Source organism: Giraffa tippelskirchi, chromosome 1, assembly GCF_054371585.1.
Source record: "Giraffa tippelskirchi isolate mGirTip1 chromosome 1, T2T-mGirTip1v1.2.pri, whole genome shotgun sequence".
NCBI lineage: Eukaryota > Metazoa > Chordata > Mammalia > Artiodactyla > Giraffidae > Giraffa > Giraffa tippelskirchi.
This window is the reverse complement of record NC_137275.1, coordinates 72,708,294-72,733,341: the sequence shown is the minus strand read 5'-3', so window position 1 is coordinate 72,733,341 and position 25,048 is coordinate 72,708,294. Positions and strand designations below refer to the sequence as shown.

Genomic DNA, 25,048 nt, shown 5'->3' with positions numbered 1-25,048 from the left:
CAATTGTAAATAAGATCTTCTACAGGTTCTGCTGATTCTCCCAGCGAGTGGCAGGGCTCAAGTCATCATTAGGAGAGAATTTTATTTTAGAAGTGTCATCTTAAATTGCAAGGATGTCCACTAAACATCACAATTAAACATGTCAAAGGAGAAGCCATGTTGTCAAAATGCCCACTTAACCCACCCAAACATCTCAAACCTACCCTTTGCTGACCTTCTCTAACCCCATTTTTTTAAAGTTTTTTTTTTCTTTTTTTAAACAAGAGAAAGTAGACAGATACATGTTGAAATGCTAACTGTCCATATTCACATAGAGACACAGTGTAATCTCTGACCCCAATATGCAGAGAAAGGAGGAAAATATCTAGAATTCTATGCACTACCACACAGGCGCCTAGCACCCTCCAGCTTCCAGCAGAACTAAGGGAGCAGAAGGTTTTTCTTTTTTCCCCACAGAGCATGGTGGTGTTGATTCCATAAAGTTTTTGTTGAAACAGAAAGGGATAAGAATGAATTTGGAACTGAAAGGGGTAGAGATTCTTTTCCCACTGAATTCTGCTCAAGGTATTTCCCCCAAAATAAGTTGTGAACCCATGGTATAAAGGAGAAAGACCTCAAAAACAGGGCGACTGAGCACAAGAGGAGAAAAGAAAGACTGCAACTTGCTCCTAGGGACTGGAGAAAACTAAAAAAGGTTGGAATCCATCAGTGTTCCATTAGTCACCTTCTCCTTCATCTTCCTCTCCTTCCTCCCCCTCATCATCATCTTCATCTTCATCCTTATCCCCTTCTTCATCAATATCTTCCAATCCTTCTTCTTCATCATCGTCATCATCTTCTTCTCTTTCCCCTTCCTACCTCCCCTTTCTTCCTTCCTACCTTCTTTCCCCTCCTGACATCCATGTCAGGAACCAAGTAGTACACTAGTGGATTTGGCGAAATATCATCTTTGATGACCTCTCCTAACTCATCTGCGCCTGCGTCAGAATGATCAGTAAACCAGGTGAAGAAGCTTTCTGATTCCTTATGCTGTCTATTCCTGCTGGCTTTATTCTGTGTTTGACTTGATCGTTTCATCAGATCCTTTCCAGATTTCCATTTGATTTCAGTGGACTTTGACGATGGTTCACCACTCTCATTCAGATGAAATTCTGTGAAGAAAATTTTATTTTCGAAGTAAGGATTTTCATCGAAATAAAAATCTATTCTGTAACCTGATTTAATGTCTTCAAATTCTATCACTTCAACTCTTGTCAAATAATGCAGTGCCTCTTCATCTTCCTCCTCAAGCAATGCAGACACTTGTGGATGGTTAAAAATTGTTGTTACCCCCAAATTTTGGATTTTGGCAATCAATTCCAACCTCTTCTGAGAAAATGGTTGGCAGAGTTTGTTATATTTCTGTTCTACTTTCAAAATCTCACTGGCTTGTTCATTAAGTCTGTCTATTTCATTTTGTACTTCATCAATATGTACAATTGCTTCTTGCTGTTCTTTTTCTTCCTTTGGCAAGTTTGAAGAAGCAGAGGCCTTGCCTGGCCTGGAGGCAGGAATTGGCCTCACTTTCTTCGGTTTCTTTGCTTGGGATGTAAGTGAAGACGTGTTTGAGGGCCATGCTGGGAAAAAAAAGCCAAGGATCCTCCCAGGGGAAGAGAGAGGTACTTTGAGCTCAGAGAACTCTAAACATTATTTTTTGTTTCAGGAAAATGTTAGCATTTTTGTTTTTTTTGCCTAAGCATTTGCTCCCAGGAGATGGAAAGTGGAAGACAGACCACACATAAAGGTGGCTTAATATCGTCCTCACCCAGCATAGGAGGACGGGCTGGGAACAGGAGTTGAGATCAGCTTGGACCAGTTGAGATCAGCTTGGACCAGCACAGCACCATTTTGGCAGGCCCACTGGTGTCTTGTATACAGGGCTGACTAATTCTAAATAAACAAGCATTTTAGGAATGAGCTGTCAGTTCATGATGACTGCCAGGAGCCTGAGACCAGATCATACCTTGTGGGTGGAGATGGATTTTCCCAGGATGGGAAAGGATATTATCTCTGGCAGGGTTGTGGGAAAAGATTAGTCCCAGGTTGGGAGTGAGATGGGGCTTAAATAAAGGGTAGGAGGAGTCGAGAGTAATATGCTCTTCTTTATCCTCTTTCCTTCAGGGGCTGGTAGGGCACAAGATGGACTTCAGTTCTAGGTGAAATGTTTGTGGGAATTAGGCAAGAACTCAGGAACAGATTCTGGTTTGAATAGCCAATTCTAAAAGAGTAGCTGCTTCTAGATAATCCTGAAAGAAATCACTTATGGCAGATCAGCAACTTCTCTGCAGACCAGGGTGGGCCAAGTCACCAGCACAGGACAGCTATTTCTTCAAAGAGAGAACATTTGACAAATAAACCAGTGACAGAGGTTGAAGACGTCTAAGAAGATGAAGACAGTGGAGAAGAATAACACCAAGGATATGAACAAGTATTTAGTGAACCCTCACTGAATGCATACTGTCTCATTCACTGTGCTAAGCCATAGCTTTAAACACAAAATATTTCTGGTCTGTGAGATGCTCACACTCTGAGAGGCAGAGGGGGAACTAGGGCTAAATATGGGAACAGCAGATTCACACCTCCTTTCTCACCTAGGAATAAATACCAGTTATTGAAAGTGGAATTTCACATAATGTTGAACTGTTATTCCCTTCTCTTGATTTATGTTTCTATCTCTGGACAAGAGCTTATGGTTGAATTCTTACTCAGTTAAATGCAGATGTTGAGTACTATACTCACATTATTTCACTGAATATTTTAAACAATCTGACAAGGTAGGTGGTAGCTATTATCTTCCTAATATTATACCTAGAGAAACAGGGTAGTGAGATTGAGAGATTCATCCGAAGTCATATAGATAGAAATAGGGTATCTGGCATTTAGATTCAGAGAGGAGAAGGGTATGGTAATATCAGTAGCAGCACAAGTTCTAGGCCCCTTTGCTGGTATCCAGGCCATAATTCATTTTCAGAGTTTCATGACCTCCTGTTGTAAAACCCACCGATCGGTTGTACAGTCTAAATTTTCTTGCCTGTTCTTCACTCTTGTTCATCCTCTGCTATAGACTGAGCACTGGTCAGTCCCCCCAATTCACATGTTTAAACTTATTCTCCAGTGTGACAGTGTTGAGAAGTGAGGTTTCTGAGAGGTGGCGAAGTTATCAGGGTAGAGCCCTCATGAATGGGATTAGTGCCCACACAAGAAACCCAAGAGAGCTACCTTGGCTCTTCTACCATGTGACGAAATAGCCAGAAGTCAGCCTTCTATGAACCAGGAAGATGTGTGTGCTATGGTAAGTCACTTCAGTCATGTTTGACTCTTTGTGAGCCTCGGGACTGTAGTCTGCCAGGCTCTTCTGTCCATGGGATTCTTCAGGCAAGAATACTGGAGTGGGTTGCCATGCCCTCCTCCAGGGGATCTTCCCAACCCAGGGATTGAACCTGTGTCTCTTATGTCTCTTGCATTGGTGGGTTCTTTACCACTAGTGCCACCTGGGATGGACCCCACGAAACAAGGAATCTTCTGATGCCTTGAACTTGGACTTCTCAGTCTGCAGAACTGTGAGAAATAAATTTCTGTTCTTTATAAGTCTTGTAATATTTTGGTACTGCAGCCCAAACAAACTAAGATACCCTTTAAATGGCTCCCAGTTCATACTGAATTTCTTATTATCCTAAAGCATGGTAGTCTTTTCATATCTCTTTGACTTTGCATCTCCTCTCTTTTTTGCCCACAGTACTCTTTCTCCTTCTATAACTGATAAAAAGCACCTTATCAAAAACCAGGTCAGCATCAAGTCTTCCAGAAAAAAAGCTTAGCACAGTGTTCAAAAGCATGACCCCGGGTTCTGCCACTTAGCATCTGTGGGAGTTCACTAAGCTTTAGTCAGTGTTCTCATTTTTAAAATGGAGCCAGCAGAACTGTCTGCAACTTAGGGTTATTTAAAGTACTAAATATAAAGGGCTTTGCATAGATCCTGGCACATAGTGAATGATGAATAAGTTTTGTTACCTTAGTTCTCCATGAAGACATCCTTGACTTTGCAAGCATAATCACCCACCTTCTCAGATGGGTTTTAGAGTAAATAATATTCATATCTTTATTTTAGAATTTATTCTGTTATCTTGTCATTATTTGTTTAAATACCCTTCCTGTACTACCTAACTTCTTGTCAATAATAGTTCAAATTATGCCTTGTGGGAACTCTATGCTATGCTAGTTGGGATCAGGAGAAGTCCTGGAAAGCAGACATCAAGAATCTGATTTGGAGTTGGGTTACTTGTGATCTGATGGCAATGAGGGATCCATAGTATCAGTAATTAGTAGGGTAATAGCCCCTGGTATGTAGTAGCATTATAATTACTAATGTTTTCACCTACAATTTTTTTATAGAAAGGCTCTGCTGAGTAAACAGTTTGGGAAAAATTGTAGTTATGAAGATATTGCAGTAGATTAACTGCATTACAGTCCTTGGCAAAAGAAAACAATAGACTCAGAGAAGTAAACTGCCAGCGTGAACACTGTTAGAGTCAGAGGGGTTCTGTGGCTGCTGTGAACAGCAGTGCAATCTGTTACAAGTCTGCCTCAGACTGTGCCGGCAGTCAGGGAATGCAGCTGCAGAACAGACCAAGTGCACAGCCATGACGTGGTTCCTTTGTTAGGACCTTACAGAAAGGCAGGAAGAGCCTGAGAACTGGATTTGTGGTCAAGAAGCCCGAGGACCTTGAACCTCATCTTCCTTTGAATGTCCCACCAAGGAAGAAGCACCCCTCTTCCTTTTGCCAGAGGAAAGTAGCCTCTCTTTCCTGGAGACCATCTGATGCTCTGCCATGAAAGGCCTTAATAGAGCTTTCCTGTTGTCCTCAAGCTCCACATCCACTAATCTTCACTTCATCTAGACCAATATCTGTGATCAGATCTTAGAACTCACTGTTGGGATGGGGAAGTACTATTTGGATTTCAAGAAAATATAGCTTATACCCCCAAGGAATCTCAGAATTTGACTGTGCTGTGCTTAGTTGCTCAGTCATGTCTGACTCTTTGCAACCCTGTGGACTGTATCTGGCCAGCTCCTCCATGCACGGGGATTCTCCATGCAAGAATACTGGAGTGGGTTGCTTATAGCTTACGATGAACGATGTTGGATTCATGATCTCTGAAGAAGATTTAGCTTCAGGACCAGGGACCAGGCTTGATCACTCAAGAGCTTTTGTGTAGCAGAGTTTTATTAAAGTGAAAAAGGGACAGAGAAAGCTTCTGACATAGACATCAGAAGGGGGATGGGGGGCCCCCCCCTCAAGAGTCTTAGAAAAGGGAGTTAAATACTTTTTAAATTGATTATTACAATAAATCAAAAGAATGTCTCAAGGTTGTGAAGATCTTACTAGACCCTCTCCGCAATTTACATTTTAAGATGATAGGATTAGAATTTAACAATAGAAAGATTTTTACCAAATCCACTTCCATAATATACATTTTAAGACAACAGGATTAGTCAGAAGGTTTTCAGGAAGGAGAAACTGTCCTCAAGCAGGATACATTGTTGTTATATAATACTTAGTACAGAGTTTAAACTTAGTTGTTTGTTATGTAATCATCAGTTCTGGGCTTAAAGGAAAAAATGTTTTATGTGACTAAGACTAAGAAATGTAGAAAAGAAAGTTTGTTTATTCCTCCTCCTTGAGAATTCCAGACCCCTATCTCATCCTTCAGAGCCCCAGACCCCTCTCTCCTCCTTGGGGGCCCTGGACTTCTTATCAGCCTGCCTAGGAAATGACTCATTGCCATGCCCTCCTCCAGAGGATCTTCCCAACCCAGGGATCAAACCCAGGTCTCCTGCATTGTGAGCAGATTCTTTACCATCTGAGCCACCAGAGAAGCCCCAGAAGTTGACTAATATGTACCATTAATAACTAGGGAAGCATTTGTGAGAATGGAATTAGAGGGTATTGGAGCAGGCAGAGTAGATTATGAGGCTTGCTAGGGGAGAAATTTCATCAGGGCACTTTCTCATGACTCTGCTTTCATGTTCTGGAAAAGATATCTGAGTTTTCAGGACAGGTACCTTGAAGCTTAAATATAAAAGTGAACTACGGTGAATGGGGGCTGGTTGCAGAACTTCTCTGGAAGCATCTTAAGGTGTGAGTAGGTGAAAGGTTTGAAAGGCTTTATTGTGTAAGACATGGAGAGTGCTACACCTGACTCTGGGTCCCAGGAGAACCCAGGGAACACAATCTTCACTAAGTGGGTAGAGAATGCACTGGTAAGAAATACACCAGCTTTTTCAATGGCTCAGTGGTTGCTGTTTTATATTGACTTGGGTTCATGGTGGGAGATGCAGACACAAAACTAAGGGCTCCCCCATATGGATGGTGGATTTGGAGAATGGCAGAAGCCACACTGTAGCATAGAAATGCCAGTTGCAAAACAGAAATAATGATCATAATGAGCATCATGGCCAGAGTGGCAACTGGGGTGCCTTGTGCAATAAGGATAGGGTGATAACTGTCAAATTATTATGTTCTTTGGGGAAGGGTAGAAAGAGAGGTAGAGACAGGGACAGAGAAGGAAACAGAGAGAGAGACAGGGAGAGGAGAGGAGGAAGGGGAAGGAAGGGGAAGAGAAGAAAAGAGAAGATTGAGAGTTGGTGGGCAGAAGGCTGACACCAGTTACCACAGTGGGAAACCATGGCCCCTTATCCAGTGGCAAGAATACACAGAAGAACTGTACAAGAAAGATCTTTATGACCCAGATAATCATGATGGTGTGATCACTCACCTAGAGCCAGACATCCTGGAATGCAAAGTTAAGTGGGCCTTAGGAAGCATCACTACGAACAAAGCTAGTGGAGATGATGGAATTCCATTTGAACTATTTCAAATCCTGAAAGATGATGCTGTGAAAGTGCTGCACTCAATATGCAGCAAATTTGGAAAACTCAGCAGTGGCCACAGGACTGGAAAAGGTCAGCTTTCATTCCCCTAAGAAAGGCAATGCCAGAGAATGCTCAAACTACCACATAATTGCACTCATCTCACACGCTAGTAAAGTAATGCTCAAAATTCTCCAAGCCAGGCTTCAGCAATACGTGAACCGTGAACTTCCAGATGTTCAAGCTGGTTTTAGAGAAGACACAGGAACCAGAGATCAAATTGCCAACATATGCTGGATCATAGAAAAAGCAAGAGAGTTTCAGAAAAACATCTATTTCTGCTTTATTGACTATGCCAAAGACTTTGACTGTGTGGATCACAACAAACTGTGGAAAATTCTGAAAGAGATGGGAATACCAGACCACCTGACCTGCCTCTTGAGAAATCTGTATGCAGGTCAGCAAGCAATAGTTACAACTGGACATGGAAAAACAGACTGGTTCCAAATAGGAAAAGGAATATGTTAGGGCTGTATATTGTCACCCTGCTTATTTAACTTATATGCAGAGCACATCCTGAGAAACACTGGGCTGGATGAAGCACAAGCTGGAATCAAGATTTCCAGGAGAAATATCAATAATCTCTGATAAACAGATGACACCACTCTTATGGCAGAAAGTGAAGAAGAACTAAAGAGCTTCAGTTGAAAGTGAAAGAGGAGAGTGAAAAAGTTGGCTTAAAACTCAATATTCAGAAAATTAAGATCACGGCCTCTGGACCCATCACTTCATGGGAAATAGATGGGGAAACCATGGAAACAGTGTCAGACTTTATTTTTTGGGGCTCCAAAATCCCTGCAGATGGTGATTGCGACCATGAAATTAAAAGACGCTTACTACTTGGCAGGAAAGTTATGACCAACATTGGCAGCATGTTAAAAAGCAGAGACATTACTTTGCCAACAACGGTCCATCTAGTCAAGGCTATGGTTTTTCCAGTAGTCATGTATGGATGTGAGAGTTGGACTGTAAAGAAAGCTGAGTGCCAAAGAACTGATGGTTTTGAACTGTGTGGTGTTGGAGAAGACTCTTGAGATTCCCTTGGACTGCAAGGAGATCCAACCAGTCCATCCTAAAGGAGATCAGTCCTGAATATTCATTGGAAGGGCTGATGCTGAAGCTGAAACTTCAATACTTTGGCCACCTGTTGCAAAGAGCTGACTCATTTGGAAAGACCCTGGTGCTGGGAAAGATTGAAGGCAGGAGGAGAAGGGGACGACAGAGGATGAGATGGTTGGATGGCATCACTGACTCAATGGACATGAATTTGAGTAAACTCTGGGAGTTGGTGATGGACAGGGAGGCCTGGCTTGCTGCAGTCCTTGAGGTTGCAAAGAGTCGGACACAACTGAGTGACTGAGCTGAACTGAACTGAACTATCCAGTTTCCAGATCTACATCAGTTCACAGACCCAGAACCCAGCTAACAGAAGGGAATTGCAGATCTCTTTGATGAAGATCAAAGTACATAGTAAACACACCTCTGATTCTTCCTGGAGTGACTTGTAGACATTTGGCAGCAAGGAAAGAAGAAAGCTCAGGTTTTTTGACAGTTGTTAGATAAAGGGTTTGAGCTGGTAGTGACGCTAGTAGTCCTTCAGCTGGGGTGGGAGGCACAATGGACCCAGAGTAATAAATGGAGTTTGGCCCCAAGTCCTTCTCATTCTTATAGTTGTTCTCCAGAACCCAGTGGGATAGACAGCATCTGGTGGAAGGCACTCCTTGGCTCTCTGAACTGTGCCACAAAGACTGTTGATTTAGAAGATACTGATTGGAAGATACTGATTGGAACAGTGAGAGACTTTATTTTCTTGGCCTCCAAAATCACTGCAGATGGTGGCTGTAGCCATGAAATTAAGAGACGCTTGCTCCTTGGAAAAAAAAAAAAAAAGCTCTGACCAACCTAGGCAGCATATTAAAAAGCAGAGACATTACTTTGCCAACAAAGGTCTGTCTAGTCAAAGCTATGGTTTTCCCAGTAGTCATGTATGGATGTGAGAGCTGGACTATAAAGATAGCTGAACGCTGAAGAATTGATGCTTTTGAACTGTGGTGTTGGAGAAGACTCTTGAGACTCCCTTGGACTGCAAGGATATCAAACCAGTCCATCCTAAAGAAAATCAGTCCTAAATATACATTGAAAGGACTGATACTGAAGCTGAAACTCCATACTTTGGCCACCTGATGCGAAGAACTGACTCATTTGAAAATACCCTGATGCTGGGAAAGATTGAAGGCAGGGGGAAAAGGGGATGACAGAGGATGAGATGGTTGGACGGCATCACCGACTTGATGGACATGAATTTGACTAAGCTCCTGGAGTTGTTGACAGACAGGGAAGCCTGGCACACTGCAGTCCATGGGGTTGCAAAGAATTGGACACGAGTGAGCAACTGAACTGACTGACTGATTGGAACCTGTTGTCATTTGCCTGAAGCATTTTATTTCAGGAGGTTTTCAGGGGACAGGATAATTTGGTGACAGCGTAATGTGCTCAGGAGACAGGATAATTTGACCATGAAGTCAGTGACCTCTGTCCTTGACAAGCCCAGTGCTGCTTGCTATGGCCTCAAGGTGCCTGGCAATGCTGTTTCCTGATAGTTCTCTAAACCATAAAAATAGTCTTTTTCTTCGTTTATCAGTTCCTTTCTAACCTAATCACCCTTTAATCATATTCAGTGTCTTATGATTGTTGCTAAAATGGGACTTCTAAATTAAAAGAACACTAATCATCCATGTTTCTTAAGATCATCGGGAGCAGAGATAAATCACCAGTATCTGTTAATCGTGATTCATCTTTGCTATGGAATAGTCTAAAATACTAAAAAAAAAAAAAAAAAAAGATCATCCTGCATGGGTATAGAAAGATCTCCAAAATACATGTTTAAAGGAAAAAAATAAGACAAATAGAAGAAGTTCAAAATATTATGAAGAGTAAGATTCTTTAATATTAATAGAAAGGAATATATGGCTCTTCATATATATTTCAGTTCAGTCGCTCAGTCGTGTCCGACTCTTTGCGACCCCATGAATTGCAGCACACCAGGCCTCTCTGTCCATCACCAACTCCCGGAGTCTACCCAAACCCATGTCCATCGAGTTGGTGATGCCATCCAACCATCTCATCCTCTGTCGTCCCCTTCTCCTCCCGCCCCCAATCCTACCCAGCATTAGGGTCTTTTCCAATGAGTCAACCCTTCGCATGAGGTGGCCAAAGTATTGGAGTTTCAGCTTCAACATCAGACCTTCCAATGAACACCCAGGATTGATCTCTTTTAGGATGGATTGATTGGATCTCCTTGCAGTCCAAGGTACTCTCAAGAGTCTTCTCCAACACCACAGTTCAAAAGCATCAGTTCTTTGGCACTCAGCTTTCTTCACCGTCCAACTCTCACATCCATACATGACCACTGGAAAAACCATAGCCTTGACTAGACGGACTTTTGTTGGCAAAGTAATGTCTCTGCTTTTAAATATGCTATCTAGGTTCGCCATAACCTTCCTTCCAAGGAGTAAGCGTCTTTTAATTTCATGGCTGCAATCACCATCAGCAGTGATTTTGGAGCCCAAAAAAATAAAGTCTGACACTGTTTCCACTGTTTCCCCATCTAGTTCCCATGAAGTGATGGGACCAGATGCCATGATCTTAGTTTTCTGAACATTGAGCTTTAAGCCAACTTTTTCACCCTCCTCTTTCACCTTCATCAAGAGGCTCTTTAGTTCTTCTTCACTTTCTGCCATAAGGGTGGTGTCATCCACATATCTGAGGTTATTGATATTTCTCCCGGCAATCTTGATTCATATATATTAAGTGATTTAATTGATTTAATACTTTTAAAGTGCTACAAACTGTGCCTGGTTAATAGTTGATACTTTATAAGTGCAGCTTATTACATGCATCATTATATATTATACTTGTATTTCAAATTATTTATTTTTAGTATTGTGGTAATATTTGTAGAGAGGGGTATGTATGTAGGTCATAGAAAATTTTTTACTTTTCATTTTGTGCTTTCGTGTATGGTTGTTCTTTCTCATCATATCAACATGTTATATTTTTCCTCCTTTTTATCTTCAAAACATCAAGCCTCATTTGGACATTAGTTTATCAACTATTTCTTATTTCCCTCTTGAGATTTCCCTATTTCAACATAAATTTGAATAATAATAAAATGAAAGAAAGCACAGATTAATGAAAAGAGAGGGAGAAATGATTCAGAGTTTGAAGTAAGTATGCGGAGAAGACAAATTGTGGGTTTGTATATCAAATAGATCAGGTCCTGCCTATTTTCTCTGGGTGTGAACTTGAGTCAGTTCAGTTAATTTTTCTTGACTTTGCTTTCCCTATCTGTAGAATGTGAATAATGACAGCTACTATATAGAAGTGCTGTAAGTATAAAGTGAGATAGTCCTTTTAGTATACCAGAAAAAAAAAAAAGCTCACATATATGGAAGGGCGAGAGCTAGTTTCCTCCATAATAAAATTGTAGGTAAGAGTAACAGGATTAAATATTTTGAATGCATGGGTTTTCAAGCTGGTTGCATTGTAGATTTATTGCTAGAATAAACGTGACTTGTACAAATTACAGTCACCAACAGAAAGGGACAACGCCAATATAAACATCTCTTTCCTGTTTCTTTGTTGGGAAATCCAATGAAAAGAAAAGAAAAGACATTTTAAGGACTGGGGCACATTTAAGCTTGTGATTTGCGTAAAATTATAGTCCTGTTCCTTTATGCCCCCAGCTTTGTGGAAGCACCTTTCTCCAAGTCCCTAGGTGTAAATTTGTGCCACTCAAAGTAATTGGCTCATTAGGCTATAATGTTGCCCCTCATCCTGCACCCACATCCCTCCAGTTAAGCTGGATGGAAGAAGCAGAGCTCTTCATTCAGGGACAGCACAGCTTGCTATCTTTTTTGCATCTCTAAGTCAAAGAAGAGGACACAAAGGGATGCTTTCCTGCGTTAACTGCCGTGCGCGCTCCGAAACTGCTGAGGTTGGAAGCCTTTCAGTGCCATGATCATACTGCCCCCATGTGGTCAAATCTAGAAACTCTCACCCACAGTCTACTCACCCAGAGTAAAACCTTATCCTATAAAGGACCAAAGCAATGGGCTCTTACAGACTTCTACAGTTGTGCTGATTTCCTAGAGAAGCTGCTGTGATTATTTAGATAATACAGTTATCTCAACCTTGCAGAGGGAGAATAAATTTCCTTGGTTTTGGAGCTAGCTGCTAATTCTCCCAATAGAGTGACTGTAGTTTTAAACCGCTAATTTTTGTTCTGAGAAGTAAGGGTGAAAACCCCTTTATTGCCTTATTTCATGAGTTGGAGAAATAAAATAACACAGGCTTTAAATGTTTTGAAATTCTAGGTGGTGTGGTATAATAAAATGGATAGGAGTAAGTGAACGTTTCCAGCAGAAGCACTGTCACTTGAATACTGTCACTTTTTAGGGGCATGAGCTGAATCAAGTTTTTAAATTTCCTGAGACTATATTTTCTTGTTCTGAAGAAGTGCTGTAAATAGTACCTCAAGTACTCTTTTTTAACTGAGTTATTGTATGAAATTGTTTGTTGTAAACTTGCTTTATCAAATATAAACTGCAACGCTAATCTTAGCTTCATAATGATTAAATATTTGAATATGACCCTGAGATCCCCTGGGGTGACAAGCCCCCCAGTTCTGGCTTGCTCGTGAACTTTTTAGGTAAAATTGGACAGGTCAGGTATCTAAGTGTGAGGGGATCCATTTTCTTACCTCTCAAGTGTGGATGATAGTTTTGCTTTGCTTACCTCCTTGTGAATGTTACTGAAATGAACCTTTTGGGGAAAAATTGTGAAAACTGCACGTTGAACATGTTACATGCTTTTGCTTTCATTCCAGTCACAAGTACTTCTTTCCTCCTATTAACAAGTAACAGGGTCATCCACAGATCAAAGATTTACTTCAAAGTAAATAAATAATTCCTACAAAGTCATGCCTCATTTGCTATAAATTATCATGGAGCCAGGAGCTAGGATCACTGGTAACCCTGCAGCATGTAAAGTTGAATGTCCTTATCTAGAGGATACAGTATTGGTTTCTTTGTGGTAGGTGGCAATTCAAATAGATGTTCTACCTATGGATCCTGTTGGTTTTCCTGTGCCTTATTTAAAATGCATGTTCTGAATAACTTGGCTTGAGAGTGAACAGTTTACAAAAAAACTCTCCTTCCCTCTCCAACAGTAGCAATAAGAGCATGTTCTGTTTTCCTTTAGCCTGTTACCCCAGTAAAAGGATGTTTCACGTCAGAAAATGCAATTCTTTTCCGACTAGTCTTTCCTGAGGTCATACCACATGTTGAATAGAACCTTCTACTCTATTGTGGTGAATAGCCATGTGCTGTGCTAAGCTGCTTCAGTCGTGTCCAACTCTTTGCAACTCCATGGACTGAGCCCACCAGCCAGGAAAGAATACTGGAGTGGGCTGCCATGCTCTCCTCCAGGGGATCTTCCTGATCCAGGGACCGAACCCATGTCTCTTGGGTCTCCTGCATTGGCAGGCAGATTCTTTACCACTAGTGCCACCTGGGAAGCCCTGTGCCACAACCCACGTCTCTACAGCTCACTCCCAGCTCTTCCGAGAGGGGTGGATCAGCATAGCAAAAGTAGGGTGTCTGTATACTGATGAGTCCCTGAGAACAGCTTGACTTTAAGAGAATGGAGAAAATATTTACATACACACACATATACACACATTCCACAGCATTTCCAAGACAGTATGTGGAGACTTTAAAACAGGTTAATTAATTCTGGGGGATGAGAATGAGAATGATAAGTTTTGAGAGGATTAGGGTACTTCCATTTCCACTTTTTAGGTTTAATATTATTTTTCTTAATATGAACATGTAACTACATATCACTTCTGCAAAAATAGATACCATATAGATATTAAAAAGAATGATATCTATATGTATAGACAACATAGCTTCCCTGGTGGCTCAGAGGGTGAAAAATCCACCTGCAATGTGTGAGACCTGGGTTCGATCCCTGAGTTGGGAAGATACCCTGCAGAAGGGAATGGCTACCCACTGCAGTATTCTTGCCTGGAGAATTCCATGGGCAGAGGAGCCTGGCAGGCTACAGTCCATGTGGTCGCAAAGAGTTGGACACGACTGAGTGACTTTCACTTTCACTTTCATAGACAACATAAGCATTCCAAGATATTTTTAATGAAAAAGAAAGCTGCAGAATAACATGTATCGTGATATTTATATTATGTAAAATAGGCACGTATATATACATTTAGAAAAAATTATGAAAGTCTATGTAACCATACAGTTAAAAATTATTGTCCATAAAATTTTCAGGTGAAGAAAACATATACTTAAAATCTTTCTTTCCATGTTCCTAGTTTTTGATTGGATTTTTATACTAAACCTGTTTATGTGGTTACTTGTATAATTGAAAAAATATATTTTATTCCTGTACACTTGGCCAGATTGGGTGGTTGTTTCATGTCTGATGAATATACCCATTTGTCCTGAGCTCTTTGAACAGTCTCTGCCCAGACCTCCTTGTCTCTAGGCTGAGCCTTTCTTGGAAGTATCTTTTAATCACCCCAGGCTGGGGGAGGGGCCTTGTTGTGCTCCCATCACAGGCTACTTCTATTCCACCAGAGAACGTACCACACCACATTTCAACTTTTTATTAATTATCTGACCTTAGTAGCCTACAGGCACTTAAGATTATATTTCTGTGTTTCAGGTGTAGTTTTTGACATATAACAGATTCTGAAATCAGTGTTTATTAAATAGATCTAATCTAATGCATGTGTGTAAAGTGGTTTCAGTTGTGTCCGACTCTTTGTGACCCTAAGGACTAGACCTCTCAAGGCTTCTCTGTCCATGGGATTCTCCAGGCAAGAATACTGGAGTGGGTTGTCATGCCCTTCTCCAGGAGATTTTTCCCACCCAGGGATCAAACCCCTGTCTCTTACATCTCCTGCATTGGCAGGAGGATTTTTTACACTCGTGCCACCTGGGAAGCCCATTAAATAGATAGGTAAATGGAAAGAAGGAAGGAGGGATGGAGGGATTGAAGGTGGGAGGGAGGGAGGAAGGGGTAGAGGAGGAAATGGTATCCACAAGAGAAAGAGATGTGGTCAGACTGGAACTTAATAAGGAAGAAAGAATGTGTCAGTATTCAGCTCTGTCTGAAGAAGAAAAGGAAATTTCAATGACTATAGAGGCATATATCACTAGAGGCATATATCACTTGGGAACAAGAATTTTTCACCAAGTTTGCCATGTTGTTCTTATAATTGCTTTTATATATATATATATATATATATATATATATATATATATATATATATGAAGAAACAGAGTCCCATTTAGATTGATTTAAAAATTTAATGTATGAGAATAAAGTTAAGAATTGTGGTAGGATGTATATAAAGAAAACCATGAGAATGTACTGAAGGATTTGAAAGAGGCCTAGAATAGATAAAAACATTCCATTTAATGGATGGGAATACATGATATCGAAGTGATTAATTATCCACAAATGACTTTATATATCGGATGCAATTACAGTGAAATTCCCAGTGGTTTTGCTTCTTTCCCTTCTCTCCCCTCTCGGCCGCCGCCCCCGGCTCCCGGCCCCCGGCCCGGCCTAGCTCCTCTTGGCCACGCTTCTGCGCCGAGCCGTCGCAGCCGCCTCGCTTCTGCGCCGATCCTAGGAAGCTAGTCCAGTCCAATAGGAAGAAGAAACCCAACTGTGGATGTGACTGGTGATAGACGCAAACTCCGATGCTGTAAAGATTGTAATATTGCATAGGAACGTGGAATGTAAGGTCCATGAATCAAGGCAAATTGGAAGTGGTCAAACAGGAGATGGCAAGAGTGAACGTCGACATTCTAGGAATCAGCGAACTAAGATGGACTGGAATGGGTGAATTTAACTCAGATGACCATTATATCTACTACTGTGGGCAAGAATCCCTTAGAAGAAATGGAGTAGCCATCATGGTCAACAAAAGAGTCCAAAATGCAGTACTTGGATGCAATCTCAAAAACGATAGAATGATCTCTGTTCGTTTCCAAGGCAAACCATTCAATATCACGGTAATCCAAGTTTATGCCCCGACCAGTAACGCCAAAGAAGCTGAAGTTGAATGATTCTATGAAGACCTACAAGACCTTCTAGAACTAACACCCAAAAAAGATGTCCTTTTCATTATAGGGGACTGGAATGCAAAAGTAGGAAGTCAAGAAACACCTGGCGTAACAGGCAAGTTTGGCCTTGGAGTACAGAATGAAGCAGGGCAAAGGCTAATAGAGTTTTGCCACGAGAACGCACTGGTCATAGCAAACACCCTATTCCAACAACACAAGAGAAGACTCTACACGTGGACATCACCAGATGGTCAACACTGAAATCAGATTGATTATATTCTTTGCAGCCAAAGATGGAGAAGCTCTATACAGTCAGCAAAAACAAGACCGGGAGCAGACTGTGGCTCGGATCATGAACTGCTTATTGCCAAATTCACACTTAAATTGAATAAAGTAGGGAAAACCACTAGACCATTCAGGTATGACCTAGATCAAATCCCTTATGAGTATACAGTGGAAGTGACAAATAGATTTAAGGGACTAGACCCGATAGACAGAATGCCTGATGAACTATGGACAGAGGTTCGTGACATTGTACAGGAGACAGGGATCAAGAAAATCCCCATGGAAAAGAAATGCAAAAAAGCAAAATGGCTGTCTGAGGAGGCCTTACAGATAGCTGGGAAGAGAAGAGAAGCAAAAAGCAAAGGAGAAAAGGAAAGATATTCCTATCTGAATGCAGAGTTCCAAAGAATAGCAAGGAGAGATAAGAAAGCCTTCCTCAGCAATCAGTGCAAAGAAATAGAGGAAAACAACAGACTGGGAAAGATGAGAGATCTCTTCAAGAAAATTAGAGATACCAAAGGAACATTTCATGCAAAGATGGGCTCGATAAAGGGCAGAAATGGTATGGACCTAATAGAAGCAGAAGATATTAAGAAGAGGTGGCAAGATTACACAGAACTGTACAAAAAAGATCTTCATGGCTCAGATAATCACGATGGTGTGATCACTCACCTAGAGCCAGATATCCTGGAATGTGAAGTCAAGTGGGCCTTAGAAAGAATCACTACGAACAAAGCTAGTGGAGGGGATGGAATTCCAGTTGAGCTATTTCAAATCCTGAAAGATGATGCTGTGAAAGTGCTGCACTCGATATGCCAGCAAATTTGGAAAACTCAGCAGTGGCCACAGGACTGGAAGAGGTCAGTCTTCGTTCCAATCCCAAAGAAAGGCAATGCCAAAGAATGCTCAAACTACCGCACAATTGCACTCATCTCACATGCTAGTAACGTACTGCTCAAAATTCTCCAAGCCAGGCTTCAGCAATACGTGGACCGTGAACTTCCAGACGTTCAAGCTGGTTTTAGAAAAGGCAGAGGAACCAGAGATCAAGTTGCCAATATCTGCTGGATCATCGAAAAAGCAAGAGAGTTCCAGAAAAACATCTATTTCTGCTTTCTTGACTATGCCAAAGCCTTTGACTGTGTGGATCACAATAAACTGTGGAAAATTCTGAAAGAGATGGGAATACCAGACCATCTGACCTGTCTCTTGAGAAACCTGTATGCAGGTCAGGAAGCAACAGTTAGAACTGGACATGGAACAACAGACTGGTTCCAAATAGGAAAAGGAGTCCGTCAAGGCTGTATATTGTCACCCTGCTTATTTAACTTATATGCAGAGAACATCATGAGAAACACTGGGCTGGAAGAAACACAAGCTGGAATCAAGATTGCCGGCAGAAATATCAATAACCTCAGATATGCGGATGACACCACCCTTACGGTAGAAAGTGAAGAAGAACTAAAGAGCCTCTTGATGAAGGTGAAAGAGGAGAATGAAAAAGTTGGCTTAAAGCTCAACGTTCAGAAAACTAAGATCATGACATCTGGTCCCATCACTTCACGGGAAATAGATGGGGAAACAGTGGAAACAGTGTCAGACTTTATTTTTTTGGGCTCCAAAATCACTGCAGGTGGTGACTGCAGCCATGAAATTAAAAGACGCTTACTCCTTGGAAGGAAGGTTATGACCAACCTAGATAGCATATTCAAAAGCAGAGACACTACTTTCCCAACAAAAGTCCGTCTAGTCAAGGCTATGGTTTTTCCAGTGGTCATGTATGGATGTGAGAGTTGGACGGTGAAGAAAGCTGAGCACCGCAGAATTGATGCTTTTGAACTGTGGTGTTGGAGAAGACTCTTGAGAGTCCCTTGGACTGCAAGGAGATCCAATCAATCCATCCTAAAAGAGATCAATCCTGGGTGTTCATTGGAAGGTCTGATGTTGATGCTGAAACTCCAATACTTTGGCCACCTCATGCGAAGGGTTGACTCATTGGAAAAGACCCTAATGTTGGGTAGGATTGGGGGCGGGAGGAGAAGGGGACGACAGAGGATGAGATGGTTGGATGGCATCACCGACTCGATGGACATGGGTTTGGGTAGAGTCCGGGAGTTGGTGATGGACAGAGAGGCCTGGCGTGCTGCGATTCATGGGGTCGCAAAGAGTCGGACACGACTCAGCGACTGAACTGAACTGAACTTCTCTCCCCACCTTTCCTTTCCTAACCTTTTCTTCCTTCCAACACTGGCATTGTTTCTGCTCCTTGAGCTCCAGGCTCTCCCCAGGCTCAGCACTTTGCCGTCAGCTGTTCCTTATGCTGAATTTCTCTTTTCCTAGATCTTCAAAAGGCTGCTTCTTCCTGTCAACACGGAGCTTAGCCCAGATATCACTGTGTCAGAGAAAAATCCCTCAACCACCTAACTTTGAGTAACTTTAAGTCACAAAGTCACTCTTATTATATTATTCTGCTTTCTTTTCTCCATAGCACTTGTCGTAATCTGAAAATATCGTCTTTATATTTTATGCATGTAATCTATTTTCCTCCACTAGAATGTAAGCTCCATGAGAGCAGTGACATTCCCTAATATAATACACTGCATTCCCTGCCCCCCTGAAACAAGGCCAGGCACAAGAAAGACACTCCATTGATTGGTTTTGTTCCTAATGAATGATCAATTTTGCAATTTTGAGAGATCATTTGGCAGTAGACAATCTTAATATTTAACTGTTTCCCTTGAAACATGCCTAGAGATTTATTAGATTAGTTTTAACTGTGTTTGCTGTGCTGTGCTTAGTCACTCAGTTGTGTCCAAGTCTTTGTGACCCCATGAACTGTAGCCCACCAGGCTCCTCTATCATGGGAATTCCCCAGGCAAGAATACTGGAATGGGTTGCCATGCCCTTCTCCAAGGGATCTTCTCAATCCAGGTATCGAATCCAGGTCTCCCACATTTCAGGCAGATTCTTTACCATCTAAACCACTAGGAAAGCCCAAGAATATTGTAATGAGTAGCCTATTCCTTCTCCAGGGGATCCTCCTGACCCAGGAATTGAACTGGGGTGTCCTGCATTGCAGGTGGATCCTTTACCAGCTGAACTACCAAGGAAGCCCTTAACTGTGTTTATATTTTGTTAAAGAACGATTCTGTATTTTACCTGCATATGATTCTTATCTCTACCACCTTTGAGCTATGTGACTTTGGGCAAGTTGCTTAACTTTCCCAGTCAACTTCCTCATCTGTAAAATGGGGATGATGAGAGTAGCAACTTGGTAGCAACATAATCCTGTGAATTATGAATCAATGAGTAGATAATGACAACTTCAAACTTAATGATATATTGTGTGGCATATAGTAAACTCTCAATAAGTGTTGGTTATCTTTGATTAACTATATAACATTATTCATCTATTGGAAGTCTGGCATGGAGGCTCCTTAACTTATGACCATCCAGTGTTTCAAAGACACTTACTGAATTATCTGTAAGTCCAAATATTCTACAAGGGCTGATGTGAGTGTATCGCTGCAGTTTGGTTTCACGAGAGAACTCTGCAGGTTGATAATCTTGGTTTTGACAATCTCTTTTGCACAGATAATATTCATAATTTTCTTACCAACTATTGTTTGAATGTCTCCTTTCTTTACTACAAAAATTCAGGACTTGTCCTTTAAGTACTCTTACTGCCTTTTAAAGCAAACTTCAGCCACAATATGTGACTGCTAATGGCATCTGTGGTGGTGGGCAGATCTGATGCTTTTGCTTTGACAAATAACTCTTCTCTTCATATCTCTCCCTTTAGCCAATATCTGTGGCATGTTCACTTTGTACCAGGCACTGTGTAGTTCTGAGAATGATGTGAAAAATAGGGCAGACTCATCCCTCCCCCCTTATAACTTACATTTACGTGCTTATGAAAGGGTGTGTGTTGAAAATTGTAAGTACAGGACTTTGTGTGTTTTCAGATGAGGTTTGGCTCTTTAAAGACTCGGCAGCTCACTGTGTACTAGGGTTATTTTCTCTTTGGGAGAATGTCACCCTTGCTTCCAACATTAGATATGGTTAAGCCATATGCTAAGTGGTTTGACATTTCAGTTTGATTTAAACCGATTGACATTGACAGCTTCATGCCAAAGTGTATTAATTTTTAATCAGAAATAATATCCTCTTGGACCAATGAATGTGTTTAGCATTAACTGGCAGTGGCTTCTTGTAAACTTTCTAGAAGACATGGGCAGGAAAGAAAACACAAGCAATTTAGGGGGGGAAAGTGTGTTTATGAAGCAGCCACATCAAAGAGAATTTATTATCCCTTCGTGTAAACTGTGATCTATTTGTTGGCCATTTGTGCCTTCATTCAAATGACATTCAAGAACATCTACTACGTACTAGGAGCTCTGGAGATACAAAGACACTGTATCCTTTGAAAAAGTGAAAATGTTAGTTGCTCAGTCATGTCTAACTCTTTGTGACCCCATGGACTGTAGCCCACCAGGTTCCTCTCTCCATGGAATTTTCCAGACAAGAATACTGGAGTGGGTTGCCATGCCCTTCTCTAAGAGATCTTCCCAACCCAGGGATAGAACCCAGGTCTCCTGCATTGTAGGCAGATTCTTAACCCCTACTATATCCCTTAAGGGGCTCCTAATCTGATAACGGAATCAGACAAGGGTACAAATGATTAGCATACAATGTGATCAGTTCTTTTATGATCTATAAGAGGATTTGGTGCTAACTCCTTTGGCACAACTGAGCTGTTTGTGCAGGAGATGGTTAAAGGTTTTGACAGGAAATAGATATCAATGTTTCTGCATACTGGGGAAATACAGTTTTTAGTTTAAAGCTACAGTTCTTCGTAAAGACTCCCCCTATTGATACATATTCAGAGGTTCTCTCCCTGCAGGGCTCAAGGAATGTGTATTTCATGAGAGAATGCGGCTGACAGTGATGCACATTAGAGGCAGGGTGAACTCAGGAGGAAGACTGCTGGACATCACGTGTCTCCCAGTTTCTCAAGCTGGAAATCTGAGTGCCTTTCTTGACTTACCTCTGTCCCCCTCCACCTCTAATTAATTCCACAAGTTTTGCCAATCTTTTCTTTCTTGCATATCTCTATGGTGTAGGACTATCTCTCGGGTCTACTTTTAATTGATCTGGGGTGCAGCTTTGATATCTGCAGCTTTAAAAATCCCCTCAAGGTGATTCTAACATATGGCAAAATCTGACTTCCAGATAAATCAGAATCTCTGGAGAAAAGGCAAATCAAAGCCTGAATGAGATATCATCTCACACCTGTTAGAATGGCTGTTACCAAAAAGACAAGCAATAACAAATATTGGTGAAGATGTACCAAGAAAAAGAAAAAAATAAAACCATTGCTGGGAATGTAAATTGGTACAGCCACTATGAAGAACAGTAAGTTTCTCAAGAAGTTAAAAGTAGACCTACCATATGATTTAGTCATGCCAATTCTGGGTATATATCCAAAGAAAATAAAATCAGTATCTTGAAGACATATCTGCAGTCCTATGTTTAGTATTAATATTAGTCACAATAGCTGAGATATGGAAACAACCTAGATGTCCATTGATGAAGAATGGATAAAGAAAAAATACACATATACATGTCCACACATATATGTATGTATATATACACATACATCTGCATCTAAAATGCACATATCTGAATTGGATATGTTCCCAATTAAATGAATGTCCAGAGTTGGGAAAACCAGTTTATTTGCTCCTTCTCAAGAAAGATCATCTTCTCCAGGGACTTCTGGCCTCTGGGCTTTGTAGATACTGATCCTGCAGCTGAAATATCTGGGCGTAAAATACCTCACACTGTGATGTAGGTTTTCACCTAATGGTATGGGAAGTTAGGCTTAATGGACTTCAGAAATCTTTCTTTCTCATCTACCTGATAAGGTGTACATAAAGATATAATGAGATAATGCAATGCAAAGAGCTTAACAATCCGCCTAACATCTATCAGGCACTCAAAAATAATAGCTGGTATGATAATTCTTAACAATGGTCTGATTTCTGTCCTTCCTCCATGATTCTCTTGGATAAACTGCTTATAGGGAAAGCTGTTATCAAATCAACTGTAGAAGAATGAGAAATGAAATAAAAACTTAATTATACCAGTTCAGAAGCATCATGGAAGCTGAAAATACAAGTACTATTTGAGATGTTTGCTTAATTCAGAGCATGATGCAGGATTCAAATCTGACTCTGGGATCTGTGACCTTGGGAAGAAACATCCTTTTAAGGAAAAAAAAAAAGTATCTTTCAGCTTTGATACAGTCAGGAACTACCAAGAGAATTGTCAGTTTTGCAGTTTGTACCCTTAGGCATCCTGAGCTGGAAGGAACACTCAGTTGCTATAGCAGCAACTACTTTAGGAGTATTTTTATGCAGATGTATGTCTTTGTAAAAAATAGTGGTGGAATGGCTATGAGTGAAATATCACTTGTAAACTTCAATTTGCAGCTCATTTTGAGTCTGGAATAAAATTTAGATGTGATTTATCTAGCAGTCAAGGAAACCATATATAGGTATTAGGAAAAGTATGTTGATACAAAAACAAAATCTTTTCTTCTTTTAAATATCTAGTTACAACTAGATGTTTATGGTGACAACAGTACAAAGGCTAGATGAGAATTTGTTGTCCAAATAGAGATTTTTTTTTTTCCCCAATATTTCAGAAAGGGAAAATAAAGTCTAAGGAAGGCATTCATTGGCAGAATGTCAATGTTTCTTAGAACTGGATCAAACTTTGAGAGCATCTTCAAATATCCCAAGAGTGTTATATACTTTATTCAGAAATAAGTCCCTCATTCCTTCTGAGCCCCTCTCCATAGTATCAAAGAGAATTAGGAAAAGTATATAGGCATGGGTCTGGAGGAGGGCACAGCAGCCCACTCCAGTATTCTTGCCTGCAGAATCCCATGGACAGAGGAGCCTGGTGGGCTACAGTCCATAGGGTCACACAGAGTCGGACACGACAGAAGTGACTTAGCATGCACACATACAGGTGTGGGTATGACTAGTGAATAGGGTTTTCCACAGATTCCTGGGAGACAGGAAATAGGATAGGGGAGCATAAACAGATATCAGAAGAGGTGAGGGCCAGTCAGTGCAGCTCCCAGCAATTCTTAGCTAAATTTTAAAGGATTACCACCAGGAAAAAGTAGGCTGAAATTGGAAAGACACATTGGTGATCCATTAATGGGAAAATTGCATCAACCTCATGGAACTACCTTCCTCTACTATGCTTCTGAAAACTGTGGTGGAGTTAGATACTTGGACAAAATTTGGACCACTCATGTTTTTCTTTCTTTTTTTTTTCTGAGTTTGATCTCTACAAATGCTAAAGTTCTGTGTTTCCACATAATATTGGAATTTTCAGTTTGTTTCCAATCACAAATAGTAACACCTCATCAAATATTTTTCATATATTCTGAGTTTGGGGGAAGATGGCATAGGGTAGCAGTGAGAAGAGTAGGTGCTGGTGTCAATTGCCAGTGTTCAAAACTTGTCAGCTGTGCTACCAGGAACAAGGTAAGCACAGATTGTTGCCAATTAATGAAGTAGGGCAGGGGACTTTAACAAAACTGAAGCAAATATTTGGGGAAAGCTAACTATTCTAGCGTGAATCTCAATACCTGTAAATAAAACCCTCTTAGACAAGCATTTGTCTAGATTTAGGAAACCTGACTAGATACTTTTTCCAGCAAAAAAAAAAAAAAATTACCCAAATCATACATAATTTGAATAATACAGAATAGTCCATCCATTAGAACCAAGAGCCCAACGTATAGAAAAGAAAACATAATATGCGATATTTACTAAATGCTGTTCATTGTTTTTTTCCTTTTATGGTCAATTTATGGACAATATGAGATGTGAGACGATGTGGATGTGAGTGTTCGACCATAAAGAAAGCTGAGCGCTGAAGAATTGATGCTTTTGAACTGTGGTGTTGGAGAAGACTCTTGAGAGTCCCTTGGACTGCAAGGAGATCCAACCAATCCATCCTAAAGGAAATCAGTACTGAATATTCACTGGAAGGACTGATGCTGAAGCTGAAACTCCAATACTTTGTCCACTTGATGTGAAGAACTGACTCATTTGAAAAGACCTTGATGCTGGGAAAGATTGAAGGCAGGAGGAGAAGGGGACGACAGAGGATGAGATGGTTGGATGGCATCACTGACTCAATGGACATGAATTTGAGTAAGCTCCAGGAGTTGGCAATGGACAGGGAGGCCTGGCGTGCTTCAGTCCGTGGGGTTGTAAAGAATCGGACACGACTGAGCCACTGAACTGAACTGAACTATGGACGATGCACAGGTAAAAGTGACTGAATTAAAGGGGGCATGAAAGTAAAAGAACAAACAGTTTGCTGCTAAAAATCCTCATTTGATATAGTCAGAACACCAAGAGACACTGTCAAAAGTTGGTGGAACAAGAAATTGAGATATAGGTCTAAGGTTACAGAGTTGATCACTTGAAGAACTGGGAAAATAATATAAATAATATATTTATTTACCTTTGGGAAGAAGTGAAGGGAGAAAGTGGAAGTTTAGGTAGCTAATTCATCATTTTGTAGAGTCAGTAGTTGTGCT

The 25,048-nt window shown here is 40.9% G+C and overlaps 2 protein-coding genes across 7 annotated transcripts in view; one reads left to right on the top strand and one right to left on the bottom strand.

Moving 5' to 3' along the window:
• Nucleotides 1–25,048, top strand: part of LOC145546416 (uncharacterized) — a 452,418-nt gene that overhangs the window by 339,641 nt on the left and 87,729 nt on the right. For 3 of the 6 annotated variants that reach the window (XR_014082925.1, XR_014082923.1, XR_014082924.1), the window contains one exon: nt 24,324–24,773. The exons of the other annotated variants lie outside the window; for them this stretch is intronic. The gene's annotated coding sequence lies outside the window, so the exon portion shown is untranslated. Of the gene's footprint in view, nt 1–24,323; nt 24,774–25,048 lie in introns of those variants that run through there. 6 annotated transcript variants of the gene reach the window in all.
• On the bottom strand, nt 717–20,021 carry LOC145538714 (protein SET-like). Its single transcript, XM_081571244.1, is given in 3 exon segments — nt 717–863; nt 898–1,639; nt 19,891–20,021. Coding segments are annotated over 3 exon segments (1,020 nt in total).